The sequence below is a fragment of the Leuciscus leuciscus genome (assembly GCF_965113295.1).
Source record: "Leuciscus leuciscus genome assembly, chromosome: 15".
In the NCBI taxonomy this organism is placed as follows: domain Eukaryota; kingdom Metazoa; phylum Chordata; class Actinopteri; order Cypriniformes; family Leuciscidae; genus Leuciscus; species Leuciscus leuciscus.
Genome location: NC_138739.1, coordinates 17,551,790 through 17,571,292, shown reverse-complemented (window position 1 = coordinate 17,571,292; position 19,503 = coordinate 17,551,790). Strand labels below are relative to the sequence as shown.

At 37.0% G+C, this 19,503-nt stretch overlaps 1 protein-coding gene across 2 annotated transcripts in view; it reads left to right on the top strand.

Moving 5' to 3' along the window:
- Positions 1 to 19,503, top strand: part of LOC309475967 (uncharacterized protein) — a 136,940-nt gene that overhangs the window by 10,197 nt on the left and 107,240 nt on the right. The window contains exons 2-11 of one of the 2 annotated variants that reach the window (XM_082138996.1): positions 1,872 to 2,192; positions 3,106 to 3,264; positions 3,958 to 3,987; positions 7,931 to 7,981; positions 8,774 to 9,088; positions 12,286 to 12,588; positions 16,391 to 16,696; positions 17,097 to 17,393; positions 18,542 to 18,850; positions 19,175 to 19,438. In XM_082138996.1, the coding sequence (XP_081995122.1) occupies positions 1,872 to 2,192; positions 3,106 to 3,264; positions 3,958 to 3,987; positions 7,931 to 7,981; positions 8,774 to 9,088; positions 12,286 to 12,588; positions 16,391 to 16,696; positions 17,097 to 17,393; positions 18,542 to 18,850; positions 19,175 to 19,272 (2,189 nt within the window). In that variant the 3' untranslated portion in view covers positions 19,273 to 19,438. Of the gene's footprint in view, positions 1 to 1,871; positions 2,193 to 3,105; positions 3,265 to 3,957; positions 3,988 to 7,930; positions 7,982 to 8,773; positions 9,089 to 12,285; positions 12,589 to 16,390; positions 16,697 to 17,096; positions 17,394 to 18,541; positions 18,851 to 19,174; positions 19,439 to 19,503 lie in introns of those variants that run through there. The other variant, XM_082138995.1, reaches the window with a different exon arrangement.

Here is a 19,503-nt window from a genome sequence, read left to right as displayed (position 1 = left end):
GACTGAAGATTTGGAAGCAGCTTTTGCGATCCGTAGGGCTTCTGTGACTGACAGTAATGCAGTCTCAGTTGAATGCCCTTTCTTGAAGCCAGATTGGTTGACATCCAGCTGGTTGTTTAGAGACAAGAAGGATGTTAGTTGGTTGAAGACAGCTCTTTCAAGTGTCTTCGCAATGAATGGTAGGAGAGAGATAGGTCTGTAATTCTCTACAAATGATGTGTTTAGCGTTGTTTTTTTGAGCAGTGGAGTAACCCGAGCCTGCTTGAATGCTGTAGGGAAGGTGCCAGTATGGAGGGATGAGTTGACGATGTGTGTGAGTGATGGTAGAAGTGTGGGAGAGATGGCTTGTAGAAGGTGTGAGGGGATGGGGTCAAGAGGGCAGGTGGTAGGGTGACTGGAGAGGAGAAGTGTAGATACTTCTTCCTCGGTTAGCGAAGAAAAGGAGGACAGAGGGATATTGGCTATGGAATGGGTCGGTCTGGGTTCCTGTGTGTGTGGAGCTGAGAACTGACTGCTGATAGCTGTTGTTTTGTTGGTGAAGAAGTTCGCAAAATCGTCGGCAGTTAAGGAGGAGGCGGGTGGTGGTGGAGGTGGACAGAGGAGAGAGTTGAATGTCTTGAAGAGTAATCGTGTGTTGGAGGAGCTGTTGATCTTGTTGTGGAATTTGAAGATTTTGCAGCATGAACATCAACAGAAAAGGAAGAGAGGAGAGATTGATACATACTCAGGTCAGATGCGTCTTTTGATTTGTGCCATTTCCTCTCTGCTGCCCTGAGTTCGGTCCGGTGTTCCCGAAGAACCTCAGATAACCAGGGGTTAGAGGGAGTAGCGCGTGCTGGCCTGGAGGAGAGAGGGCAGATAATGTCTAGAGAAGAGATTAGAGTGGAGCATAAGGTGTCCGTTGCGGTATTCACATCCAGAGATGAGAATTGTGAGGGTGGGGGAAGAGAGGATGACACGGCAGAGGCAAGATGGGAGGGGGAAAGTGAGCGCAGGTTTCGTCTGAAAGTGACTGGTGGTGGGGGTGGTGGTGCAGGGGTAGAGAGTTGTAGACTGAAAGTAATGAGGAAATTATCTGAAACGTGGAGAGGTCTCACCAAGATGTTGTCTGTGGTGCAGTTGCGTGTGTAAACCAGGTCCAGTTGGTTGCCTGATTTGTGAGTACCTGCGGTGATGAGTCGTTTGAGATCGAAAGAGGCTAGGAGAGAGGTGAAGTCTGTTGCATGTGGCTTTTCGAGATGAATGTTGAAGTCACCGAAGACTAGAAGTGGGGTGCCGTCCTCAGGGAAAGTGGACAGCAGCACATCCAGCTCATCTACAAAGTTACCCAGCTGACCTGGGGGGCGATAAATGACTACAAAATGGATCTTAATGGGAGTTGTAAGTGTAATAGCATGATATTCAAATGAGTTGTTGTTGCATAGAGAAGAGAGCGCGGAGTATTTGCAATTGTTAGAAACGAGAAGCCCTGTACCCCCACCTCTCCCAGACTGGCGAGGGGAGTGGGAGAAGGAGAAATTGCTAGAGAGAGCAGCAGGGGTTGCTGAGTCTTCTGGACGAATCCAGGCTGGCGCTGCCTATTGCGCGTGATGAACGGACGTTGCCGAGAGATAACAGGAATGTATTGAAAGCACATGTTGATGAAGGTGAACAATAAGATAAGTGTTTTCTCTCATTAGTTTGGCAGGAAGACTGTCTGTTCTTCATTTACAGCTGAATAATTCATTGTTTTGAATAATTCATTTAGATGAATTATCTAAATGAATTATCTATAAGACAAGACTAAAGGATCTGTTAAATCTGTTCACTAATATCAGCAGCAGTGTTATATGGGTTTAATCTCTGAGAAACTGTTTCTGTTTGTTTTGCAGGAGTGTTTGGTGTTGATGCAGATGCAGTGACAGTGTCAGTGACGGAGGGAGAATCTGTCACTCTAAAACCTGATCCTACTAAAATACAGGGAATTAATGATATACTGTGGAGGTTTGAAGGTTCCATTATCGCTCAATTCAATGGAAATAAGATCTCATATCCCCATCTCACTGAGAGATTCGGAGACAGACTGCAGCTGGATCATCAGAATGGATCTCTGACCATCAAGAATACGAGAATCAATGACACTGGACTGTATAAACTAGAGATCAGCCACAACTCTGGGAACTTACTTATGACATTCAGTGTTTCTGTCTCTGGTGAGGACACATTTATTATTTTTTGAATAAGTTGTTTTCAATAGAGGTATTTCTACAGAACCAGTAAAATGCTCTATACCTTCAACAGATCTAAAACCAACAATTAATGCATATACCAAAATAAATGGCAGTCAGAATGGGATCAGTGCTTAAACAACAAATGACCTGAAATAAATCTTGATGTTGTTGGGACAAGACATGTATTTCATTTTAATAATCACTGGGATCAAGTCCTTTACACACAATTACAGACTTGTCATCAATCAAAAAATCAGGTGAAAATCCCCCAGAAAGAATCAACTGTCATTTAAACATATTTTACTGGACTGTAATGCTTCTGTTGCTCTGAGGAACATGTTTTATTCTGTGGATGCGTTTGAAAAAAATTCAACCAAGCAAACAAAAATGTGGTCTTAAGGTTTTTAGAAAAAATAATTCATAAATATTATTGTTTACTTTTTATAAAACTAAAACTTATTTATTTCTCAATAGCTATAAAATATATTCACCATTGCATAGTGTTAAAAAAGAAGGAATTATTTTTGTTTCACAGATGAAACGGAATTAAACTGCAAGTGCAGCCAACGAATATTATAAATAATGTGTTCGACATTGTTACAGAATTTTAGGCTCACAATATTACCCTCATGCTGTTCTGAATATTATCACAGCTGAGCTTGGGCCACAAGCTTGAATGGTTTTAAATTACTGACACCTGTAAATAAATCTGTGATAAATACTGACTACATAAACTTTAATATCCATCACTGATTTGATTTTAATGTTTACATGTAATTAATTAACTATCATCAACATAAAGATCTATTTACCAGATCTTCTCTCAGGTTATATAGTCCTGCTCATGTTTCGAGTGTTTGTTACTGACGGTCTCTCTTTATCATTACATATCCAGGTCTGTCTTCAGGTGCTAAAGATCTGTCTCCAGATGCTGAAGGTCTGTCTTCAGGTGCTAAAGCAGGAATAGTTGTTGTTCTGCTGCTGGTGTTTGCAGTTGCAGCTGCTGGTGTTTTTTACTATCGCCACATAATCTGTTCTCCAAACCCTTTATTGGGTAAGTAACAACTCATACAACAAAAGATTTTCCAAAGTCAATAGTTATATATATTTTTTTTTTTACCACAAGTTCTGCTACTTGTGATTGTGATTGCACAAGTTGGCCTAAAATCATAATCCTGCTGTCTTTTTTGGCCATTTTGAATTTTATCTGGATGGTCTAGTCTCTAGTGCCTCACAGATGTATTTGAAAACTAAGAGAATGATATTGAGAGTGTTGTGTAAATGACACTGATATATGTCTTGAGTCAGTGAATCTATCACCTCTTATCTGGTCATTAGTTTGAGTTGTTCATCATCCATACTTAAAGGGATTGTTCAAGAAAAAAATCTGCCAAAAAGAATCACCTTTCTTTTTAATGCCACGATAGTTGATAGAAACCATTTCTGTCAAAAAGGAAAATAAGTCATTTTCATGGTAAATTGCATTGGTTGTCACATGTTTTTATAGTGAATCACAACAGAAGTTTGAGTTTGAAGAATAATATTTAATTGTTGCAACAAAGTGAAATATTTTCAGCAAATAACCACTGCACATAAAGCTATCAAATTAGTTCAAAAATGGTGATGATGATGAAGAAAGAAATAAGATGAAAAATCACACCATATCTTCTCAGTTCTCCAGTGTAATTGACATCTGCTCAATATTATCTCCTATTTTCTCTGTTTCTATGTGCTGACTGACACGAAGATGAGTTATCTAAACTGAAATCAGAACCGTGTAAGTATTAAACCTGATAGTGAGAAAAATTTGATTATTTTCTGACAGTAGAGTTCTAATGTAGTTTTCATATTCAGCATTTCTACATCTTTTTACCACATGTTCTGTTTGTGATTAGTTTAGTGCAATAATCAATGAAGCATGTGCTTGTCCAATATTGAGTTGCATGATATTAATATACTAATTACTGAATTTCTGTTATAGAATGCAAAATTAACCACAAATACATTAAGACTGTTTGATTGTGCCTGCATGTGTTTCTAGAGGCAGAGCATGTTAACATCCATGTAATGTTTGTACTACTGCTTATGAAGCTCACAGAACTAAATCTAAGTTTGAGAAATGTTTAACATGAAACCCTAAACTGCTGTGGCTGTTCATTGTGTGTGGCTTCATTTGGCTTATTCTTTCAGACTTTAACACAGAAACCATGAAGATGGCGCTGCACTTTTTTTGTTTTTTTTATGATTTGATACTTCCGGTTAATACTAAGTGAGTTGGTTTATCTCATCATATCTGGTTAGTAGTATTAATTATCAATATTTAAGCAATATGCCATTTTTTAAGCAAGCGATTTCTGAGAAATACTGTTGAAAATTGAAATCAACGGCCAAAAAAACAGTTAAGTGAATTTTTGCCAGATGTCTGTTCTGTGTGTGTGCCAATGCACAGCCATGACGCTTAAGCTTGACTTCGACTAGTCGCTGGTCATGGCCTATATAAAGCACAACAGGATAATAAATATTGGTAGTCAAACTGTTAAATATATAGTTCACCCAAAAAAGAAAATTAGCCCATGATTTACTCACCCTCAATTCATCCTAGGTGTATTTGACATTCTTCTTTCAGACGAATACAATCAGAGTTTTATAAAAAAAAATGTCCTGGCTCTTCCAAGCTTTATACTGGCAGCGAATGGCCGTTTCAGTTTTGAAGTCCATAAAAGTGCATCTATCCATCGTAAAAGTGCTTAATAAAGGGTATTCTGAAGCAAAGCGATGAGTTTGTGTAAGAAAAATATCCATATTTAAAGGGATACTCCACTTTAAAATGAAAATTCTGTCATCATTTACTCACCCTCATGTTGTTTCAAACCTGTAAGAATTTATTTCTTCTGCTGAACAGAAAGGTAGATATTTAGAAGAATATCAGTAACCAGACAGTTTCTGGTCCCATTGACTTCCATAGTAGGAAAAAATATATACTATGGAAGTCAATGGGACCAAATTTTACTTTGTGTTACGAGTTTAAGATGTAAACGGGATGATTGCGCAACACTTACGTGAGATACTGTTGCCATGTGTGCAAGTAGCAGAAACAACCAGGAATACCAAAGTTAACGTTGAAAACGTTTAATTTGAAAAAAGGTATGAATGACGTTACAAAACATGAAAAATTATAAAATCTAAAAGGAAAACGTAACGTAAGAAAACAAGTGTCGCCAAATCACATGAAATAATCAAAACATAATTCCCATAACTATTTTACCCAAACCTCTAAAACTACCTACCAAAAGAAAAATGCAGAAACAAAACCTGAAATCTTCAGCGTATACGCCGCCTTAAACTACGCTGACTAAATAAAAAAAATTAAAAAATTCAATGCGTGGCGATCACTCTCCAACTAAATAACAGAAAACAATTCTAACTACCGTGGTCTTTAAAGATGGAACACGCACGCATAGGTCACACGCACTACACACTTCTAGTGTTCTAACTCTAAACAGTGCATTCCATCTAGCCTGGTTAACACCAGACCATTCTCAGTAGTAACTGAGTTATAGTTATGGTCTGGCAAAGCTCCATTAATAACTCATTTCCAAAGGGGCATCACCAACGGACGTCGCTCAGATGGCTCTGGGCGCAATTGGATAGACCTAAAACCAATCAGAGCGATCGTCATCGTGTAAAGCCATATGCTGCGTCCCAATTCGCCTAAGTTACACTACGCCATAAAAGTATGTACTCTTTTTGTGAAGAAAAGGTATTTACTTTTGAATGTGTAGCAAAAAAGTAGGCAAGCTTTGGGACATACTACTTCGTCATCTTTATCGGACGGATCTGTCGTGTGCATCCTGTCACGTAAACTGCCCTGTCAATCATCTTGTCACAGTTAAAATCCTCTATTAAATCTAATTTAATTTCCTACCGTTTCGGAGAGAAATGTAGTAGCACGTTCATCTGCCAGTGGGTCTTTCATGGAGACTGTCCTCATGTGTTTGCAATTTGAATATAATAATGCATTTAAAAGTTGGTGCGCTTCACCAACAGACGTCACTCAAATACCTCTGGGCGCAATTGGATAGACCTAAAACCAATCAGAACGATCGTCATTGTGTAAAGCCCGCCTCAACGTTTCTGATTGGTGCCGCGATTTTGACGGATTAGAAATGGGCTCGAATGAGCTCTTTGCCAGACTACTTGCAGAGCAAATCTAAATTTGCCGGAAGTTGTCTGGGTTTTCCCAGGCTGCATTCCATCGGCAGCAATACTAACAAACCCCCAAAGGAATGTTACTCTCTGAACCCTTGCATAAGCAAAAACAAAAACATAACCATAAACAGTCGTAAACGTGATCATGATCATGGTTTCGATAAACAACTCAAGGCATGGGAAGTTGGCTGAGACCTGGCGCTGATCTTCCTCACTCTTGGTCACTGGGCCTTTTAAACCAGCAGAACGTCTGTGGATTGGTGGAACGTCAGTTCTGATTTTAACGTCGTGACGTCACATCTCTTATGGGCAACCAATGAACACCACCTAGGAATAACGAATAGAAACACAAACACAAAAGAAAAAGAAAAATACACAAACACACTTGGAACGTAACACTTTGTAACATGTTAAATATGAATATTGTTCTTACACAAACTCATCACTTAGCTTCAGAAGGCTGCATTGTAACGCACACACATAGCACATCACGTGCAGATTGCACACGCTCAGAATCATTCAGTTGTGAAGAAATGTATTGTCAACACTGTTCTGTGATTTATTAATAAAAAAAAAAAATTTTTTTTTTTAACTGAAAAGTTCTAGCATTTGTTAGTAACTTAAACCCACAGCTGCAAAATTAGTAGAGAGACGCTGTCAGGGAGAATTAATTCACACCCAATCGCGCTCTCACTAATCCATTTAGGTAAATGTAATATTTCTGGGCAACTTTATCTGTATCTGATTTAGAATGAGAAGAAATCTGTGAGAAATATAATGACCCTAAAGAACTGATAAAAATAAGCTGTTAGAGCAATAGCCTTGTGAGCAGCGCTTATTAATGGTTCAGGCTCATTAGTACATTAAAGATGGCATCAGCGACTAGTTGACTAAACTTTCATCACATAAATGTCGCCTTTAAAAAAAGAACTATGTCCCACTTTAATAGTAGTGTTTTGATTGGGTGTCGATTTCAAATATCAATGATATTTCTCAGAAATCGCTTACTGCACCTTTAAATGAATAGCAGATTATTTATTCGCCCTCATGTCATTTCAATGTATGCTGTATGCTGTTATTTTTTTTCTATGGAACACCAAAGGAAAGATATTGATTAATCTTCTTTTGTGTCCCACAGAAGAAATTCAAACAGGTTTGGAATGACATTAGGTCAAGTAAATGATGACAAAATTGACATTTTTAGGTACTAATTTTTTAATTAACGAAGAAATATTTACTTGAATACACCTTGTGGTGCAACCTGGACACTTAACATACTTAACAGTATGATGGACATATCCTTAAATACTGCTAATATTAAAAATGTATACATGGCCATTTAACAATATATACATGTATACATTGTTTTTATGTGTTGTTTATTGTTAATTCACATTAATGAAAGCTAATGTTAACACGTAAATTCTTTATTATTAAAAGCACTTGTGGTGAACCAAACATTATCTTCATCATTAAACTCACTTAAAATCTTCTAATTTCCCTGTTTCTAGCCACTGATGTGAACGAGGAAGACATGATACCTAAACAGCCAAGTAAAACATGTAAGTATTTCAACTCTTTAAAAAAATTAAAATGAGTGTACTCCCGAGTTTCTTATTGCTTATAAGATTTTATTAAATGTATGAAGACAATGAGATGGAGACATTTGAGAACATAGGGGTAAAATATGTATTGTCTAGAATACTATTTTACAAATATATTCAAATAAGAAGTTATTTAAAGGATGAAATTAAAGTAAAAACTTTGGATGATATTCACCCTATTTTGTGCTTTGATTAAAGTTAGTAAAATGAATAGAGTAGATAATTAAGTGTATGGGTTTACATAATATTAAAATAACATGGGAAAATGTATTAGACAATAAAATAACAGAAGGAGATTGGAAACAAATTTGTAAAGAAAAATTAAGAATCACGCATTCTTCAGATTGGCAAGAATATGCTTGGAAAATTAATGTGTGATATTTTATGACACCAGAAATTTCTTCTAAGTGTGATCATTTATCTTTTGGATGTTGGAGAAGCTGCGGTGAACTTAAAGCCCATTACTCTCATATATTTTATACTTGTTAAATAATAAAACAGTTTTGGACTGAAGTCATTCAGGTAATGGTAGAAATTAAGAAATTAAATATAATAAAGATACAAAATATAGTTTTGGTTATAGGACCAATGCTACTTAATAAAGATGAGTTATACTTATTTAAAATACTGAGAATTACAGCTTTCAAAGCAATAACAATTTTACAATAACAAAAGCCATTTTAGAGAAGGCAAGAATCCCCAGTTTTAAAAATCTCCTCATTTCTCTGTTTCTATGTGCTGTTGTGACAGATGAAGATAAGACCGTATCAGTAAAGGAGGGAGAGTCTGTCAATCTAAATACTGATGCTGAAATACAAAAAGATGATCAGATACAATGGATGTTTGCACCTCAAGAGAATCTCATAGCTGAAATCAAAGGAGAGACCAGAGAAATCTCTACATATGATGTTGCTGGTGGGAGATTCAGAGACAGACTGAAGCTGGACACGAAGACTGGATCTCTGACCATCACAAACATCACAGCTGAACACATTGGAGTCTATAAACTACAGACCATCAGCAGCAGAGGAACCTTATATCAAAGATTCATTGTGACTGTCAAAAGTGAGTAGCTCAAGGTTTTTCAGTATAATAATGATCACATGTCTTTATTGGCAGTTATTTCACTCATTAAGGTGAGACACTACAGGCAGTGGTGTAGTGGTAAAAAAAGAGGTGGGTAAACTATAAATTCTGGTGGACCACAACTTGATCACCCGGTAAGGTGGGCCACTGCCTACGGTGTATGTGTATCCTGATGACATCACTATAGGCTATCATTTGATGGTACTACCAAGGGTATGATGGTATCACTGGTTGTTCCCTCATCATAGGTCACACAATCACTATTCAATTCATACATTAATCGAAGTTATTGTTAAAGAGACTCAAAAAGGAATAATATGGTTGGAATAATATGGTTGAAATCTATCAAGTTTACTAAATGACAAAACAGAGAGAACAAAATTATTTAAGAGAGATAGAGAGGGAGGCTTATACCCAGGGCTTCCAATGCAATGCACTTGTGCATAATGATTAGGGATTTGGGATTATTTTCATAGTTGATTAATCTGTTGAATATTTCCTCGATTAATTGATTAGTTGTTTGGTCTATCAGAAAAATGTGGATCAGTGTTTCCCTGTAGAGGGAAAAGTCTTTAACCTGGTGCAGGCTTGATTCCCTCTGAATCTCTTGTACAGTTGGGTTTTGACATGCTCTCTACATTAAACCAGCTGCCTGTAATGAATACAAATTTCATTTTAAAAAATGAAAAATTTTCATTCTCGCGCAGCTTGTTTAATAACTTCACGAGCGTGTGTTTTCTGCTACGTGTGTGCGCCGTTCTCTTTGTTCCGTGTGTGTGTGTGTGTGTGTGTCGGCGCGCAGCGCTCTCTGCTCCGTGTTTGCGCGCTGCGCGTTCTGCTCTGTAGTTAACGGCCCAAATGCTCGAATCATGTACCGATCGGCGATCACGCACTGGAAAAGCAAAGTCCGCTCAAATAACGTGAAATTTAGAGGTGGATAAACGCAATGTAGAGGTGGATAAACGCAATGTAGAGGTGGATAAACGCAATGTAGAGGTGGATAAACGCAATGTAGAGGTGGGCAAACGCAATGTAGAGGTGGGCAAACGCTATTTCCAAATTTTGGGAGGTGCGTAAACGGCGTTTACGTGCGTTTAGCCTCCACTACATCCCTGACTACAGGTGAATAGGGTAACATTTTTAAGTAATAGATATCGCCATGAAACCTGCTCAGTTGATTACTTACACAAGTATATAAAAAAAAATATTACAAGTTTTTGAAATTTGTATGTTTAATTAGGCAAATTAGTCATTATCTCATTAAATATGCGAGATTTTGCATATATTTTGTAGATAGATCTGAACATATGAGAATGCCAGGTGCAAAATTCTTTTTTCATTTTGTTAACACACAAGATGAAAAAAAAAAAATTCAGAGGGATTTCAGGATATATGCTTTCATTACCTATGAAATCAAAATATACTGTCCATAGCCTTAAAAAAATCGATTTTCGCCATATTTTTTTTTATTAAAATGTCATATAAATCAGGCCAGGAATGATTTATTAACAAATCCCTCTGAAAATATCTTCAGAATACTGCTAAGTGTATAACTGGAAAGTTTGGTGTACATAGGCTGAGATGTTTGTACTGGAGAATGACAAAAAACTCATTTTGAGAAAATGGCATTTAAAGATTTAAATAGCTCTAAATGAGATTTCGTCATTAGCTTTAAATCCCCCTTTGGACATTCACGATTGGTTACTGATAGAAAGGAAATGCCCATATTTGGGTTACATAGCGTTGTGCAGGAGACTCAGAGCTTTACAACGATACTGGTCATGACAGACTTCGGTAAACGGACGGAACTCGGCATGTCGCCTTGGAATGCTAACTTCTTGGTAAATTCGGGAGAAACTTGACTACAATGTAATAAAATGAACATCTTAATGTATATTTTCAACGTTTTCTTTATAGCAGCTTGAAAGAACACATATTGAAGGAGTAAACTAGCCCAAAATCTCAAAACTGACCACTGCATGAAAAATCTATGTTTTTGCCTGCGCTGTCTCGCCTTAAGCTTGATAAATTACTGTAAAATTGCCAGATTGAGTTTTCCACCTGTTGAGTTGATTTGTGTATAGCACATATATATATATATATAGAGAGAGAGAGAGAGAGAGAGAGGAGAGGCACAGCTCTGATGAATGGAAGGCAGACTTGAGACACACTATGGGCCTGTCCAAATAACCAAACTTCACCACTTGTCTACTTGACGTATTTCATGTATTTGGCCCAAGTGTTCAAGTAGGCGTAAAGACTGCAAGTGTGTATATAACTTTTGATTACCCAATGGGACACACTTACAGTATAGTGTTGTAAAAACCACCAATAAAATGTGAAAAACGTTGTTTTACTACCAAATTATATGTATTGTCTAATTAATTTAACTTGCAGTGAAATGTTTTCCTCGGCATCTCATGATTTCTGGGCATGCGAGTTCACGAACATGATGCATAATGGGATACGCTTAGCCTGTGTGTGGGTTTAGTGTGTGTTTAGGGCACTGCGCTTTGGCAATTTTAAGACATGGGAGAGTCTTTCACACTTACTTCCTGTCACGTGCACACGCTCTCAAATGGCTAAGACTGCAAATGTGTGTATTTTGGACAGGTCTTATGTAACTTGTGTCTCTCTAGCGGTTGAAGGATATGCTGTAACTACAAGGTACAGTACTTGCGAAGGAACATTGGGTCTTATTCACGAGTAATTGTGTACACTATTCGTATTTATATGCACATTTGAACTTCTCACAAAAAATTCAGAAAACAAATAGCTACACATTCTCATATCTTTTTCCATGGTCCCATTCTAGATCCCTATTGAACTGTATTTTTGCTCATGAATAACATTTTTCGAGGTAGTTTGTTCAGAGACTCCTTAATATCACTTTTGGGAGTTAAGCCAGTTTTAATACGGAGTGATAAAAGAATATGTATATTTTATGAATACTCCTAGATGCTAATGAGTAGAAAATGCCATAATTAAGAACGAGTCAGTTTATGTAAACCTTTATTGAAAGGACTGGGCAAGATGTGGGGGGTAATGTTTTCGAGTATATATTTTTCTGCACTATATTTGACTTCAAATAGACTAGCTGGTTACACTTGGCAAACTTGATCTAATAGAAAAATTTTCTTTGTATTTTTCTCTTTCTATGTGTCACAAATTTTAAGTCGCATGTATATCAGTGGTGGAGGGAGAACCGGTCACTTTATACCCTGATACTGAAATACAGAAAGACGATCTGATAGTGTGGATGTTTGGAGATGAAGACAATCTCATTGCTCAAATGACTGGAAAGACCAGAGAAACACATGAAGGTCCTGATGGGAGATTCAAAGACAGACTGAAGCTGGACAAGAGGACTGGATCTCTGACCATCATCAGCACGAGAACTGAACACTCTGGACTTTACAAGCTACAGATCAGCAGCAAAAGAGGAACCACAAACAAGAGATTCAAAGTTGCCATGAATTGTGAGTAGTTGTTTATTTAGTTTATTTATCTTTGTGTGATTCATCGAAATGAACACAACTGAATTTTAATAGTTAAAGTGCACATTGAGTTACTGTAATGTGTCATTCCTTTTGTATTTTCCTCAATTTATTAAAAGTTATGGTGTACAAAATGATGAATTGATGCAGTATAGGAAATTACTGGCCCAGTTAATCATAAATAATGAGCCAAAACATTATGATCATCTTCCTGAAATGGCTGGCCCTCCATTTGTTGCCAAAACTACTCTGACCTATTTGACAAGGTCCAGTTCCAACTTTCACATGCCCATTGTTAGTGCTTTTGACGGTGGACAGCGGTCATAATAAGGGGCTTTCGCACCAGAGGAATCTTTTCATAGTTCCTAGAACTATTGGGGGAAGTTCCCGGTTTTTGCCGTGTTCGCACCGCAGGAAATAGGAGCGATTTTAATTCTAGGAACTCTTTTGGAGGAACAAATTTAGCTCCTACTTCAGGGTAGGGTCTAAACCAGCACAATTGGAACTATCAGTGACGTTGGTGTACGCTGATTAGCCGAACGCACACGAAACACTAGTACCCGCCATTTAAAAAAAAAAAAAAAAGAAGCTGTGTAAACACACAGATTATAGCCTATATACTTACTCCAGATACTAACTCTACGAACATGGAAAACTGATAGATGGACCTCTCAATCTTTACACTGATGAGAAAATCCAATGCAACTTTGAGGGGACAAGGAGAAACATGATTGTGTATTTATGCTCAGCTAGCAACACTGGACATCAACCACACGGCAAACACTAATAACTTTTCATTACTGTCTACTTTCTATGTATAAACAGTTCTAACTAATAACTAGTGCTGTCAAATGATTAAAATATTCAATCGCGATTAATCGCATTAATGTCATAGTTAGCTCGCAATTAATCGCACATTATCTATTCTAAATGTCCCTTGATTTATTTTGGTCTCATAATTTTTTCTCATTTTAATGCTCTTATCAACATGGAAAAGTGGATCAGCTTGCTTTCTGCAAATGTGTTTTTTTTATTGAAAACAACTTTGGCATATACTGTAGTGTTCAATTTCACACTAACATTCTCACTTGGAGCAAATCATTTCTCACACAATGTACCACTGTCCATCAATAAAAGGGAAAACTTTGTCACACAAACGGCCCCTTCAACAGCCCTTTCTAAGGGATCAAAAGAGGCGATACAAAATAAAATTACAAAGTGCACATGTAAGGTAAACTAGGACTCTGCCTATAGTGCAGTTAAACCATGGCCTAATACTTTCTTTTTCTCAAGTTTGCTTTTAACATAGCAGTCAGGCTACTGCTTTTATTCACCAGAGGCTCAAGTGGTATGATCCCCTGACGCACAACCTCGCCAGTTTATGGTTTGTCCCTCCTTGGACACTCTCTTGGAAAATTCTCTCCACTGCTGATCGTGAGAACACGCATTTGTTTCTTGCCGTTTCAGAAATACTCTGACCTATTCGCCTTGCCATAACAATAAGGCCCTTGTCACCCATACACAAAAGAAATATATTTGAAATATATTTTCAAAATATATTTTTGTAATATACTGTATGCAAATATTCAAAATTGGCCCAATAAATATATTTTAGTTAAATATATGTAAATATATTTTCATATATGTTTACATATGTTCATATATGTTTTAACTTTTGCAAATTGTTTCATTTGAAATATATTTTGAAATGTAAAAAGTTAACATTTTCACAAACAAACACATTTTCAATTTATTTTTTAGATAGACCACTTCAGCTGTGGATGTGGGCATGAGAGAGCAGTGCTCTACCACTTCCCCTGCTCACATTTTTCCTACTGGTCAGTGATCGAACTGGCAACCCTTCGGTTACAAGCCGGAAGCCCTAACCAGTAGGCCAAGGCTGCCCCTTTACTGACTTTATTGGCCTAAAATGACAATTTTATGTAGGAAATAACACACAGAATGCAGAGTTTTTTCCCCTATTTTTACAGAATTGAATACAGTTATTTAATAGTGTGTGTATACAGTGTTAGACACTGAGTTCTATCTATTGTTTAAGTGCACTTCACTGTTGGAGTGTCACTGTTATACTTGCATCATAAATATTGTGCATATTTTCAATATTTAAATGACTTCAGGAAAGATGTCAATAAAACACAACAATAAATCTAATAATTGCACTTAGTGTTAGGTACGTGCCACCTAATATGGCCTAATAGTCCTAGGAAAGCAACTATCTGTCATTTTACATTGCAGTCATTTAAATTTAAGTACAGTATTTATTATAGCTGTGTGTCATAATACTGTAGTGAAATATGGTAGCCTACTGTTGTGTATAGGGGAAAAGGTAGAGGAATTACTATGATCAAAATACATTTTCGACCCTTCTTTAGCAAGCTAAACATTTTATGACCATATATTTTGTCATATATTTTACATTACATGTTATAAATGTAAATATATTTCACACTTAACATCATATATTTTTGTTATATTTCAGAATATATTTCAAAATGATAAATATAAGTGGACAACAATGCAAATATATTTCAATGTATTTGGAATATATGCCACATATATTTTTGACACTTTAAAATATATTTCAATATTTTTTTTTTCTATATGGGCAAAGTCACTCAGATCTTTATTGCTGCCCGGGAACTGATTGTTTGCTTACCATCTAATCTACCCAGACCTTAATATGTGGTCTTGTTAGGAGTTTATCAAAGATATTTGCTTCACCAGTGACCTGTCATTTATATTTTGGCTCATCAGTGTATGGGCCCTATCTTGCACCCAGCGCAATTGACTTTGTACACTGACGCATGTATCATTCCTATTTTGCACCCGCGCACAGCGGACTTTTCCCTCCACAGACGCACGTCGGTTAACTAAGAAATACACTTGCGCTCCCGGGGGCGGTTCAGCGCAAAGAGGAGGCGTGTTCCGGCGCAAACATTCCCTCATGCTATTTTGCAGGTTTAGAAAACAATTCCGCCATTAACCGAAAAAATTTTTAAGGGCGCATGCTTGGCCATAATCAATGTAGCGTGTGCACAACGCGCATACACTTTGATTCTCTCACACAGAAGCAGCCGTTTTCATTTTTGCAAATCATACATTATTACGATAGATAGATAGATAGATAGATAGATAGATAGATAGATAGATAGATAGATAGATAGATAGATAGATTATTATAAAAGCATACATCTAGCTTACACATTTACCCAAATGATCATACGCCTGTTTAACCAAAGCTAATTTGGGTGTGTTTCTCCATCCCCAATGTCACTTCTCTGTGTTTTACCGCCCTGACGAGAACGTTGGTCTCCTCGGCTGTGAACCGCTCCTGGCGCGCGCCTGGCAAATCCGCCATTATAATAAGAATCCGCTATAGAACAAGAGCGCCTGCTCTTAAAGGGAATGTGAGATGTCGCTCTGATTGGTTTATTTCACGTTACGCCCAAACCACACCTATGAATAATGAAGCTACTTCAGACTAACCCATTTTAGATTTGCGTCGGGCGCAAGAGTCATTTATCCCACCGGTATAATAGCAACAGCGCCCAAGACCCGCCCACATAGTTACTTGCGTTTTGCGCTTGATACTTGCGTTTCAGATCGTTAAAATAGGGCCCTGTATGTTTTATTTGTTAAAAATATATATTTTTGTAGTTTTTTCTACCAGTACACACACACACATCCTCAATGAAGCTTTACTGACTCACATGTCACACAATCTCCTAATTTCTTTGTTTCTATTTGCTACCATGATATAAAGTGAAGAAAGTGTCAGTCAAGGAGGGAGAGTCTGTCACTCTGAAGACTAATGCTGCAATACGGAAAAAAGATGAGTTGCTGTGGCTGTTTGGAGATGAAAACACTCTCATTGCAGAAATCAAAGGAGGGATTGTAAAGATCTCCACATTTGACGTTGCTGATGGGAGATTCAGAGACAGACTGGAGCTCGAGAAAACTGGATCACTGACCATCAGAAACATCACAACTGAACATGCAGGAGTTTATACTCTGAGGATCTTCAGCAGTAAATTGACCAAAATCAAGAGATGCAATGTTACTGTCAGAGGTGAGTATCTCAAGTCTTTCTTTTTAATTTGATTTGTTAATTTGAACCAAACCCTGCCAAGTGTGAACACACACCCTAAGATTGAAGTTTCAAAATCTCCCACTGAACTGCATTGTCAAATAAACAGTTCTGTTCCTCCATGAGTATTTCAGTCAGTTATTATTTAGAGCAGAATTCTGTAAATAAAGCTAAACTTTACTGTCTTCCCATCTGGATTAATGGTCTTTGAGGCAGCAAAGTAAATATGTAAGGTTAATTTTCAAGCTGATTTTAAATCCCTATCTGAATAATCTTTGTGAAGTACTGTCAAACTCTGATGTTCACATGTACAGGAACTTATAATGGAAACTTTTTCTCTATATTTCTCTTGTTCTTTGTGCTGCTGTCACAAATGTGACAGTGTTGAAGACAATAGGGATGAGGGGAAAGAATGTGACTCTATACCCTGATACTGAAGTACAGAGAGATGATCTGATCCTGTGGATGTTTGGAGATCAAGACAATCTCATCGCTCAACTGATCGGAGAGACCGGAGAGACGACATATGCTGATGCAGACGAGAGATTCAGAGACAAACTGAGGCTGAACAAGAACACTGGATCTCTGACCATCACTAACATCACATCTGGACCTTATAATCTACAGATCATCAGCAGCAAGAGGATGTCATACAGGAAATTCAGAGTTTTCAAGTGTTGTGAGTCTTTCCATTTCCTTTTAAGAAAGTTTTATTAGTACTATTATTATTGCAATACATAATTGCTAAATAAATGAGCTAAATGTATGTCCCATCCTTGCACTTAATTAAATTAAAACATGAAAAGCTCTGCAAAAACAACTGAACGAACCGATCTACAACAATTTTGATTATCAGTTAATCAGGTCTGCATACAGTGAACACACACTCACAATACCTTAAAGATGTGGAAAAGCCGATCAAAAGTGTGGCAACATTTCTCCATTCTCGATGCCAAGCGTGCGATGCAGTATTTGCGGTAAAATAATGGCTGCAAAGACGGTACCGCGACAGATATGATGAAGCCCTTGACAGTGCACAGAGTAAACATAAGAACAGAAAGTTGCTCCGTCTTCGACTGGTAACTGAAGAGATACCTGTTGATCACTCTGACAGTGTTTATATTGCAATAATGACCTACTGAATGTACACTGCCGTTCAAAAAATTTTTTTTTCAGTAAGGATGCATTAAAGTTATCAAAAATGACCTTAAAACATGTGTAATGTTACTAAAGATTTCTGTTTCAAATAAATGCTGTTCTTTTGAATTATTTTATTCATCAAAGAATCATGAAAAAATGTATCATAGTTTCCAAAAACTGTTTTCATATTTCTGAAGGATCATGTGACACTGAAGTAATGATTTTGAAAATTCAGCTTTGACAACACAGGAATAAATTACATTTTGAAATATATTCAAATACTATTTTAAATTGTAATACTATTCCACAATATTACAAGTTTTACTGTATTTTTGATCAAACAAATTCAGGTTTGTTGAGCATGAGCTCTTTATAAAAAAATATTTTGTTCCTTTGTGCTTTTTTTTTGTTCCTTTCTGGACTGACTAAGGAGCATGAGTCAAACTGAAAAAATAAAACCAAAGTTTTTCTGAGGTAATGTGTTATGTAATCTTGTTCAAATGGATTTCATAAAATTGGTATCGTAAAAAGTATCGTTCAGGAACCGGTATTGAAATCAAGGTATCGGTATCGGTATTGGTATCGAAATTTTTTGAACGATACCCAGCCCTAATATCAAGTGATATATCAGTTGAACCTGACAATTTTATATCAGTGTCTGTACAAGTAACTCTGTTTGTTCTCCAGGTGAGTCCGGTCCCAAGACAGTGTCAGTGATGGCGGGAGAATGTTTAGTTTTAATCACTGATTTGAACATAGAAAGAGATGAAAAGGTGGAGTGGAGATTTGAAGATAAAATTCTCACAACTGGAATGAATGGAGACATCAGTAAGACTTTTTACGGTGCTGATGTGAGATTCAGAGGCAGACTGGAGCTGCACCATCAAACTGGATCTCTCACCATCAAAGACACCAGAACCAGCGACACTGGAGTTTATCATCTAAACATTTGCAGTGGAAGGAACATTTGCTGGGAATTCAGTGTTACTGTCAGTGGTGAGTAAATCAATATGACTTTTTTTATCAGTTAAAGAAAGTGACTTCAGCCATTTCTTTGAAAAATAAACATTTTGTCATCGTTTACTTGCTCTTATGTTGTGCTAAACTTAACTTTATTTATTCTGTGGAAGTATCTTCTTTCTACTTTTTTCTAAATAATGAAAGTATATTCTTCCGTTTAGTGTCAGTCTCCAAAAAGGACCAGGAAGTCCATATGCACTAAATACCAAGTCTATTAAAGTCATGTTACTTGGTGTGAGATGTCATAAGTTTTGATATCTGACTACAGATCTTCCTTTTTTTTATGTCTTTGTATTTCAGATTCTAGAGGAAACCGATTGAATAATTCGGCAATTGTACAGATAAATGGAGAGGTTCCTGTTGGAGTGAATATGCAGCAGGTCACGAGTCCAGTTTGATCAGAAGACACTAGCATGATAGGCATTTCACTTTTGTGCTTGGGGACACATCTGTTCTTCATTATGATGGGTAATGGTCTCCTATTTTTCCCTATTATAATACAGACTAAGGTCCTCTTAGCTGCAGATTTACTAGTGGTAAGCTAGACAGAAACTGACCATATATGGACTTGTTATTCAATGTATCGTATTCCTATATGATGGAAGGTATGTACTCTTATTGGTTAACTC